The sequence below is a fragment of the Salvia miltiorrhiza genome, chromosome 5, assembly GCF_028751815.1.
Source record: "Salvia miltiorrhiza cultivar Shanhuang (shh) chromosome 5, IMPLAD_Smil_shh, whole genome shotgun sequence".
NCBI classification, from domain to species: Eukaryota; Viridiplantae; Streptophyta; class Magnoliopsida; order Lamiales; family Lamiaceae; genus Salvia; species Salvia miltiorrhiza.
In genome coordinates this window covers 41769003-41780240 of record NC_080391.1, presented here as the reverse complement: position 1 = coordinate 41780240, position 11238 = coordinate 41769003, and the positions used below count along the sequence as shown (strand labels likewise).

The 11238-nt window shown below is 38.0% G+C and overlaps 1 protein-coding gene and 1 long non-coding RNA gene across 2 annotated transcripts; both read left to right on the top strand.

The window, feature by feature from the left end:
- Window positions 1-508: 508 nt before the first annotated feature.
- On the top strand, window positions 509-1419 carry LOC131026182 (uncharacterized). Its single transcript, XR_009102207.1, has 2 exons — window positions 509-796; window positions 1201-1419. It is a non-coding gene; the product is annotated as an uncharacterized LOC131026182 (long non-coding RNA).
- Window positions 1420-9353: 7934 nt separating this feature from the next.
- LOC131025946 (uncharacterized) lies at window positions 9354-10532 on the top strand. The gene is made up of 2 exons (XM_057955724.1): window positions 9354-10071; window positions 10195-10532. Exons 1-2 carry the CDS (start codon window positions 9354-9356, stop codon window positions 10530-10532), a joined length of 1056 nt encoding a protein of 351 aa, XP_057811707.1.
- The last annotated feature ends 706 nt before the right edge of the window (window positions 10533-11238 follow it).

Genomic DNA, 11238 nt, shown 5'->3' with positions numbered 1-11238 from the left:
ACCCCTTGACATCTTCACATCGTTGATTGAGGCATCTCCACACTTATGTGAATTTAGGATTGAGGTGAATAAGCTTTTGTTGAATTGATTTTGTATACTCATATATTCATACCTTTGACTCGACTCATCTGATTGTATTTTTTTGTGACAGCTAAGCTACTTGGAAGAACCTTATGATGTACTACACTCTGACTCTACTTGAACAATTTGGTTTAGTTTTATATAAGAATTCGAGTATTAATCTGTTGGTCTTGATCATGGCAGGCACGTAGGTACGAACTTCCTCGTATAGTAGGATCCAAGGTTGGGAAATTCGTTCATAGAAATTTGGGCATTCTTGAGGTAAGATAGCTAAATGTTTGATGCTTATGTAATTGAACTCTTGGAAGCGTGGAATGTGATTATATGATAGAAATTGGGGGATATTGAGCATGTTACTATGTGTTGAGCCAATTTTGATTTATGAATAAGGGAAGAACGACTTTTAGTATTGTTGCTCTATGTTTGAATTCATCTTCTCTTTCTCAAAGCATAGCTGACTACCAGCTTTTAATAAGCTCACTCGTCATTGCAGGGAAAAGCTTAACTCCATGAATTTGATGCTTTATATGGCACCGATTGCTGTTGTAGTTTGGCTGTGTTTGTAATGGAACCTGATATATTTAACTTAGTTGTCGCACTTGGAAAGGAACATAAATTCATGTGGATTCTTCTTTTCGTTAATTCAACAGTGGATTATGAAGCGAACTTGTGCAATTTCCTGGTGACTAAGCATACAAGTGCTCTAACACTCCAGGTTCGTCTCCCTCGACCAAATTGTGTGTAGGGTAGATAGTATGTAATATGTTTATCTCAGGGGCATTTACTTTTTAGTATTAAGAATATAGTATATGATTGTGTATTTGAAAGATAATACGAGTGATGTGATAACATTAGACCAGTTTAATAAAAATTGCCAACTTATATGGAACTCACATCACTGTCATATTTGCTTATTCCTACTGAGTTCTTGCATCAATTTTGGGTACTTTTAGTGTTTAGTAATATTTCCTAAAAAATGTGAAATGGAGAAGTTTTTAGTGCTTAGTAACTTGATAGGTTTTGTCCATTTTACCAATCACTTTGATATGCTTTTTAAGTGTTTATCATGATGCTCTATATTGTGATTCTTGGTTGGCTCTTTGTATGATTTTGTGGCAGGTTTGTGGTGGATTAAATGAGTCGTACGTTGAGCTGAAGAGACTTGTGAATTCACAAGAAAAGTTGTACCATATGGCTAGCTAGTTGCATATTTAATATGTTTAGTATTTTTGTAAGGCATAATAGTATAGATAGAACAGTTGTTGAATTTTGACTATATTCAAATCTTGTATGAATTCTTTTTTATGATAATAATATAAAATTAAATATTTTGGATGATATATAATATTATTATTGTTGGTTTTATCATTTATATTGTTATGTATAAATTAATAGATAACGGAGAAATAGAAATCTAATTACGGTAAAAAACGTTATACATAACGGATTACCAAACGTTATTAATATAAAAAAACCGTTATGTATAGGTGTGTACATAACAGTGAATATTAAACTTTCATGACGGTTTGAAACGTTATGTATAATACTATAGATAACGGATATAATCCGTTACGTATATATAAACAATCGTTATGTATAATAGAATAGATAACGGATATAATACTATAGATAACGGATATAATCCGTTATGTATAATACTATAGATAACGGATATAATCCGTTACGTATATATAAACAATCGTTATGTATAATAGAATAGATAACGGATATAATACTATAGATAACGGATATAATCCGTTATGTATAATAGAATAGATAACGCTTAAATCTCCGTTATGTATGAAATCCACATACATTACACCATTATATATTACGGATGTTTTCGCACATAGATAACGGATAAAATCCGTTATCTATGAGCGAATCTGGCGTAGTGGGATCTGCATTCATCCAACAAGATGATGCATCCACCGTAGATCTTGATGATCGAATGTCTGAAAATGGTTCTCCGTTCTTCTTTTATTTAGTCGTTCTTTCTTGAACCTCTCCCTATATATATATATAAACTAATAAAGAAATTGTAAGTTCGGTTACAAGTAGATTTTGAAAATGACCACTTTGCAATACTAAAAATAAAAATTATTCACTAAAATAAAAAAATTAAAAATTAGCTACACTTATCATTTACCCTTTACATGAAAATTTAAAAATTATCCACTGACTTTTAGTTGTGAATTCGAGTTTTTGAACGACAATCAATAATATTTCTAGTCGTGAATTCGAGTTTTAAAGCTTGAATTCACATCTAGAAATAATTTTGGTTATGAATTTGAATTTTAAAACTCGAATTCACGATAAACACTATTTCTAGTTGTGAATTCAAGTTTAAAACTCGAATTTACGACTAGCACTATTTCTAGTTGTAAATTCAAGCTTCAAAATTCGAATTCATAATGAACACTATTCTAGCTGTGAATTCAAACTTCACAACTAGAGCTATTTCTAGTTGTGAATTCAAATTTTAAAGTTTGAATTCACAACCAACACTAACTATTCAGTTGTGAATTCATTGAATTGGTTATGAATTCAAGAATATTAACAACTCAAACTCACCTCCACATTCGTAGCTTTAGAATTTGATATCTCCATATCAAAAATTTACAAAACTGCAAAAAATAAAATAAATAAATATTGAAATGCATAAATCTGCAAAATCATCAAATTTGAGTGGATAATTTTTAGTTATACTATAACAAATTGGTCATTTTCATATATTGACTCAATATATATGCGACTTACAAAATCTTATTATAATTTTCCAAAAAATGAGAGAAGAAAAATCCCACATTACTATATTAGCATAACTTTATACCTTACATATAACGTATATAATTAATCGACACCAGAGTTTAGAAGGTTGTGTGAGTACATATAATTCGAAGGGTAAATATAATTTTTGGCCTATCGTTTGATCGTTTTTTTAAAAAATATTCCACCTAAGTTAATACACGTGGATTATTTTAGGTGAGCTGGAAATTCGATTAGAAATTAAAATAAATAAAAACCGTCTCTTTTGAAACTCATGCACGCACACACACACACACTAACACACAAACCCTTACTCTCTTTTTTCTCCTAGACTAAGTTGTCGTCTCCTTCTCCCTTGGCAGCAACAGTCACCAACATGGTCACCTCAACCACCAACGTCTCTCTGTCTATCGCCTATGATTCTCTTTTTCCATCGCTCCTGAACATGCACACAGCACAAACATTGCCCCACTCTTCTTCCTAAATCAACTGCCATCACCTCCTTCAAATTGTCGGTTAAACCGCAACAGCACAATCGTTGCCTTAAGCCCTCTCGTTTCTTTCTCTCTGATCCACCTCCTTTGTATTTCTCTAAAAATTGAACATAGAATTAAAATTCCCCATTTCTATGTTCTTTTACAAAAAATTTGGTGAGAATCAGATGACATCAGCCACCGCGTCCAGCCTACCATCTCTAGTTGCGTCGCTTCAAACAACACCAACCAGGATTCTCCTCCCTAACCTCTCTCTTTTCCCGAGTGAACAGTAGCGGCTAATTGAGCCGCCGCCATCGCTAGCTACTTTCTCCTCCACTCAATCTCCTCCTCGCCTCTCACCTTGATTCCCTCCTCTCTCAAACACACGCACGATAACAATCAAACATTGAGCCCTAGCTCATAGCAACGAATCTAGCTACAACAACAATACAATATTCACTTATTTCTTATATTTTGTTATTATTTTTTGAATCTATGATTATATTATGTAGAATTTTTATTTTTAATTTCCACCTGAACTTCCAGCTCACCTAAAATAGTCTACGTGTAATGACAATGTGGATGTCTGCCAAAAGACATTAACATTCAGTCGCTAGATTTTATTTTTTCAGATCGCAAACAATAACAAAAATGCAACGATGTATTATTTTGTAATTAGTCATGGAGTAAAATATTTTAGAAAAGACGCTCAAATAAAGGGCTAAAAGAAGTGATATTTACACTAACTATAATCATATTGAATTAATGCACAAAAATAATATTTTCGAATTTACAAATATATAAGATAATGCCTCGTAAGTTAATTAATGTCTCGAATTCAATTATTGCACTTAGTATTTCACTGATTCAAGTAATTGCAAAATTAGTTGATGAAAAGCTTTCCCTTCAAAATGTTGTTTAGTAAACAATTATTATTGAGTTTTCATTTATTTATTTTTGTGTTTGACCTACAGCAGTATGATTTGTGAAATGATATAGTAAGTTCTCATGGGTGAAGCTGAACACAGATGGTTCTAACGATTAACAGACGCAACATAGTGCGGGTGGATGAGAGGTTCGTGATCACACTGGAGCCATTCTCATTGGCTTCTGCACTCCATGTGCTGCCACTTCTAGTTTTGAGGCTGATTTGACTGCTTTGCTAGAGGGTCTTAGGCTGGCTATTACTTTTTCAGCTCATATCTGGGTTGAATTGAATGTTGCAGTGATCGTTTTGCTCCTGACTGCTGGACATCATGGTCATGCTAGTATTCGTCATGTTGTTGCCTAGATACGACACCTCCTTCGTACCGGCAGGTGCATTTCACTCACATCTATCGCGAGGGAAACCAGCCTGCTGATTTTATGGCTCGGAGAGGTCATCGGGTCATGGCACTGGTCACTATTTTCTTACCAATAAAAAATACCACAACTAACACAGTGTAATCATAGCATAAATAGCAAGTCAAGTATCGTATCCTCATGGACTGATGAACGAACTACTCTAAGTAATCCTAAATAAGACTCTGGTAATATTCAAGCAACACACAAAGATGAAATATTTAAATAAAACTCAACTCAAAGAACAACAAATAAAAATTCAGAAATAAATTTTAATGATAAAAAGACTGACCCTAGGGTAGTAAATTCATTAACCAAATTCACACAATCAATCTATTAATCATATTAACCAATTTAATACAGTTATGATGGGAGATCACACATATAATCAATTACTCTTGTCATAGCAACAAAGATCGTAGATTAATAAACTATCTATATCAGTCAGGTCTCAAGATAATCTACTAACTCCCAATAGCTCCTAAGAATAGCTCCCTCTGATCCACCTATCTCCGTCAGGTCTCAAGGTTAAATCACATCATACATTCCTGAATCCGCTAAACAATTATCTCCGTCAGGTCTCAAACTGAATAGCTACACATGCAAACTATTGATCAGATAATTCACAAGAATTCAAGCACCAGTAATTATGAATTATAAACTGGAAGGCAAAAAAGGTAATAACAAATTAATCACATAAATTTAATCAACTATTTACACACCCTAGAATCAACTAAAGGAAACTAGCCAGACATAATAAAAGAAAACATAAGCATAATTAAAAAGAACGCAATTGTAAAAACTGAAAAAACGAATGTAGCGGTTTGAATCTTCAATCTTGATCCAATCCTTCAAAACTAGAAAACAATGTAAATCTAAAGCTATATAACTGAAATATAAAGTTGGAGCCCCTAAATAGGTCAAAAGAAGACCTATATATAGTATCAGGGTAAAAAACAGAGTTTGAAACCCAGAAAAACTCTAAAAATAGGAAAAACTCACAAAACTGCCCAACTCGGTGACCAACTCGGCGACCGCCGAGTGGGTCGCCGTTTTTGTGCTAAAAAACCTCCAAAAACAACGCTCACCGAATTTCCAGAGCGAAGCATGAAAACGAGACAGAAAAATCGGTGACCAACTCCAGTAGGTCACCGAATTTCACCTTCGAAACGTCGATTTCGGCAACCTACACCAGTGGGTCGCCGAAATAAACTGCTGCGCGCGACGTTTTTGTTTTGGCCATATATTCCCTATCCAAACTCCGATTTGCAATCCGTTTGCACTCACGAACTCCTCTCGAGACGAACTAGAACTTCTATTTCAGTCCATATTTCTAAATTCGATCTCAAGATTCCTATAAAATCCATCAAAGTTCGAGTAAGAATCATATTTCACAAGATAAAGCAATATAAGCACAAAACAACTATCAAACACTCAATTTCCTATAAAATTAACATCATATGAACATTAAAAATCATGGAAACATGAGTGTTATCAGGCACTGACTACTTTTGATTGTTTTTCTGCCCCGCGTTATTTCCTTGCTCTGTTTAGGATGGATCAGTTTGATTATCCTAACTTTAGATTCAGATATCATGTCCATAGCTAGTTGGTTCTTGGTGTGTTCCTTTTTTATGTTCGTTTTTTTGTCTCCTGGATGCAGTCACTTTTGGACAAAAAACGCAAAACCCCAAGGCCTTTTAGTCCTGAGGGTCAACTAGCCGGGCTTTTTAGGCCAGAAGTTTTTTTGGACCTCTAATTATCAAGCCCAACCCAGTGAAATCCGCGCGGGTGGGGCCAATCCATTGGGCCGGGCCAATTTTACTAGCTTCACCTGAGAGGTATGATAGCGTAACACTTTTTTTATATATCATATCAAATACTCCCTTTGTCCCAATAATAAAGACACAATTTCCTTATTAGGTTGTTCCAATAATATAGACACATTTCAAAAAATAGAAAAAATTAGGATATAATTAAAACTAACTAATTAACACTTAATCATGGTATAAATAAAGAAAACCCTAATCTATTTTCCAATTTCTATCTCACTATCCGCCTCCCTCTTCTCACACCAGCGGGCGCCGCTCCTCCCCTTCTCGGCGAAGTCGTCGTCTCCCTCAAACCCTTTCTCTTATTTCCCTCACAAAACTCCGACGAACATCAACCAGACCTCGGCCACCTCACTTTTGCACTCAGCTCCCAATCATTTCTCATTTTTTCCGAAAACCTAGATCCCCAAGTTTCCCTTCAAGATTTAGCCCCCATTTCAGAACCTTCGATTTCCAGCGACAGCGTGGCTTCAAGATTTAGGCTTAATTGTTCTAATTTTAAGGGTTTATATGAGCTTTATTTTAAGATAATCTTCTAGAAATTGGTATGTTTTATGGCTTGTTTGATGCTTTGCAGGAGATTTAGGTTTTTGGATGGAAGAATACAATTCTGGAGATTTCGGGGCTAAGGATGGCGTTTTTAGCTAAACTCTTAACTCTGTAGCAGAGAAGCAATCAAGATTCAGAGAAGCGAAGCCCCGTGTCAGAACCGAGAAGGCCCGCGCTAGAGCTAAAACCCCGCGCTGCAAGCCAGAGCAGCGGAACCAATCACCAAAGCAGCGAAGTCAATCTCCAGAGCGGAAGAGTTAAGCCAGAGCAGAGCCGACATCTCCGAAGCAGCGAAATGAGAAGCCAGAGAAATCAAAGCCCAGAGCAGCGAAGTCAACTAGTCAGAGCAGAGGAATCACTAGTCAGAGGGGAGAAAAGCCAGAGCAAAGAAATCAAGAAGCTAGAGGAACCGAATGTCAGAGCAGCGAAGTGAATCGCCAGAGCGGAAGCTGTTCCTCTGGCGAGAGCCGCGAATTCGGCCAGAATGGAGATGACTTGCAGCACGCGACACAGCTGGAGAGTTGCCTTATCTTGCACGATTCTATTTCCTTTAAGAGTCCAGCTTTGCATGGCAACTTCCATAGTGATCAAGAAGGATTTGAAGTCTATAAATAGGGCTTAATTTTCGTCTTTCATAGGATATAATTCCTTGCCCTAATTTTCGTCTTTGCTGGAGATCATCTTTCCCTTGGCAGCCGCAAACTTTAGACTTAGACTTATTAGTTTACTGTGATTACGTTCATCCTTTTGCTTTAGTTTTTAGTGCAGACGATTTCTCTTTTCATTCCAGAGTGGTTATTTTATTTTCTTTGCAATTTAATTTATTCTCTTGTTCTATGTTTACTTTTATTTCTTTGCTTGTTCCTAATTTAAGCATGAGTAGTTAAACTTTTAATTCGGCAAGAATAATGAAACTCTAATTTAATGATCTGTGAGACCTAATTGGTTTAAAATTGATTCCTATTGATTTCGATTAATTCCTAGGTTCAATGATAATTCTGATTTTATTTAAGCCTGATCAACTTAGGTTTAATTGGATTATATTCAATTAGCACCTCCAATCCGTAATTGTTGGAATAGGGCTGATTAGTGACAAAACTACCATGTTCGTAGTAGGAAGTAATTGGTATATTAATTATTACTAGCGTATCTAGGATAATTGATATAAATGGGGTTCCTTCACCTTAATGCTATTAGAATATTAAATCTAAGACTGGCGTATCCAGCTAGGTTATATTTTAATAAGGGAAATAGACAAGACTAGCGTATCTAGCTGTCTATCGACATAGTAAGTAGGAATTGGGGTATGTCAGTGCGTATCACGGTATCCTATAACTCGTTGGTTAATAGGGATTAATTGATTATTGCGTCGAGGATCAGAGATTAAATTAGTGTGAATTTATTTGAGCCGAATTACCTTTCTGTTGATATTTTTCTAGAGCCTTTTATTTGATTAATTTTGTTTTCTTAGTTTAATTAATATTTTCTCCAAGGTTAAGGCGTGGTGGCATCACCGTTTTTATAGATTTAGGGATTTGAATGATTTTTAACTGCTCTCTGTGGGATCGACCCTGCTTACCATTATACTAATTTATTTTGGTAATTCCGCAGGAATTATTTGGTGGTTGGCGACGTCCACCAAATTGGCGCCGTTGCCAGGGAACGGTGTTAATTAATTCTTTTCCCTTTGTCTATTTTTTTTTCTTTGTTTATGAGCAGATCGTCCAAGCCGAACCTCCTCTACGATAGTGAAATTGAGAAGACCACGAAGAAGCTAAGGAAGGAGGCAAAGGCGAGAAAGCTACTGGATCTGCTGGATTCGCAGGCTGACCTTCCCGTTCGACAAGAACAGTTCATCAAGAAGAAACCCGGCACTGTCGCTGCTGAAGAGGTTCTGTTTGCCCAAACAGACCACGACTCGGAGACAGAATCAGACTGTGAAGAAGAAACCGACTCAATTTCGGTTGCAAGTACTGAGAGTGACATGGCTGACGATCCGAGACTGTGCGATCTCTCCAGCCACGAAGCTGAGGACCCCCCAACTCCGATCCGGATGCCGGCGGCTGCTACAGCTATAGAAATTAAGCTTGGGTTGCTTAATGTTCTTCCTAAGTACTACGGGAAGAAAGGAGAAGATCCATATAATTTCCTAAGCGAATTCATCAAGATCTGCAAGGTACAGAAGCGCCCAACTGATGTAACGGAGGAACACTTCAGATTAGCTGTTTTTCCCTTCACCATGACAGCAGAGGCGAACTCTTGGTTCGCAAGTCTCCCACCTTATTCTATCGCTACATGGGCGGAGATGAAAAGGCTATTCCTGGAGCACTTTTTCCCTCCCACCAAGACAAACGCGCTAAAGAAGGAGATCAGCGGTGCAAAGCAGGAGTATGATGAGTCGTTAAGCGCCTACTGGACCAGATTTAGGAGATTGGTGGATAGTTGCCCAAACCACAAGTTTTCTGAGGGCGACTTGCTGAAATATTTCTACCAAGGGATGACCGTTGACACTAAGAATTTGGTTAACTCAGCAAGTGGAGGGGGATTTTCCCAAAACACGGTGAGTGAAGCTAAAAGATTAATTCAACACTTGGTGGAGGCTACGAGGGAGTATGAGGAGCCGCGCATACAATTGCTCAAGAAAGCTGCTCAAGCTAGTTCGTCGGATTTTGAGGATAAGTTCGAAGCAAGGTTGGGAAAAATTGAGAAGATGCTCAGTACTGTGGTGGAGAAGGTTGCAACTGCTGGACAACCGACAGAGAAGCCATGTGGCGCATGTGGTAATCCAAGCCACACGAGCTTGCAATGCACAGGAGATGAGGAAGAGTATCAAGCCCATGCGAACTCTTTCCACAATTTTTACAGCTGCGACGCGCCACTGCCCCCTTTACCCAAACGGGACCCATACACGAACAATCACAATGCACCATGGAGAAACCATCCCAATTTTCGTTGGAGAGATCCGGAGCAGAGGCAACAACAGCAGCTACCAGCGATGCAACCGCCGCAGCAGCAAAACTATCGTCCTCCACATCAAAGGACGGGGTATCAAGCTCCCCAAGCTCAGCAACATCCTCCCGAGAAGCAAGGCAAATCACTTGAGGAGATGATGGCGGATTTGATATGCAACCAACAATTTTTGCAAGGTAATGTTCAACAGCTTCAACAATCTCAAGCCGAGCAGAAGGTGCAAATCGAGGGACTATCTCGTCAGATGTCTCAACTCGCCACATCCATGAATCAACTTAAAGGACATAATGGAGCCTTACCATCTCAAGTTCATGTGAATCCCAAGGAGAATGTCAACAAGATCACATTGAGGAGCGGTACAGAGTTGAACGGACCAATACCCCAAAACTCTCAAGATGGACAGCAGGCAAATTCTGGAGTCAAATTTCGTGTGGAGGAATTCGAGAGTTCTATTGGCACAAAGGATTTAGTCATTCAGCAGGTCGAACAGCCCGGTTTGGCCAAACAGAACTAGTGCACCAGAGCAGAGACGCGCTGCAGAGAAATGGATTCCCGCCAGAGGAATCAACAGTCAGAGGAATCGCCAGAGGAATCAACAGTCAGAGCAGAGGCGCGCTGCAGAGAAATGGATTCCCGCTCTGGCGACCTTCTCTTCTCTGCAGCGAACAGAGGTTCGACAGTTGAGCAGCACTTGAGTCCACCGAGGAGGAGCAAACCAAGGTCTCTAAACCTTCGAGCCTACCTGATCCTAAGGTTGCAATATCAGTTCCCTTCCCAGGACAATTGGCGAAGAAGAAGCCGAAGGAGGAGCTCATCGATTTTGTGAAGATCTTCGGCAAACTTGAAGTGAATCTTCCCTTCCTTCAAGCATTGAAAATTCCTCCATTTGGGAAATTTGTGAAGGACTTCATAGCTGGAAAGTCAAAGGCAACTGGAAAGATTGTGATGGGAGAGAATGTTTCAGCAGCAATCAAGAAGGAATTACCGGCTAAGTGCAAGGATCCAGGTATGTTTTCTCTGCCATGTTACATCGGTGATACTAAGATTGAGCATGCTATGTGTGATCTAGGAGCTTCTATTAATGTCATGCCTTTAGCTGTTTATAATAGTTTAAATGGTGTAAAGTTGGTAGATACTAGAGTTGTGATTCAATTAGCCGATGGATCATGTATGCACCCTGAGGGTTTGCTTGAGAATGTCCTTGTGAAAGTGAATAATTT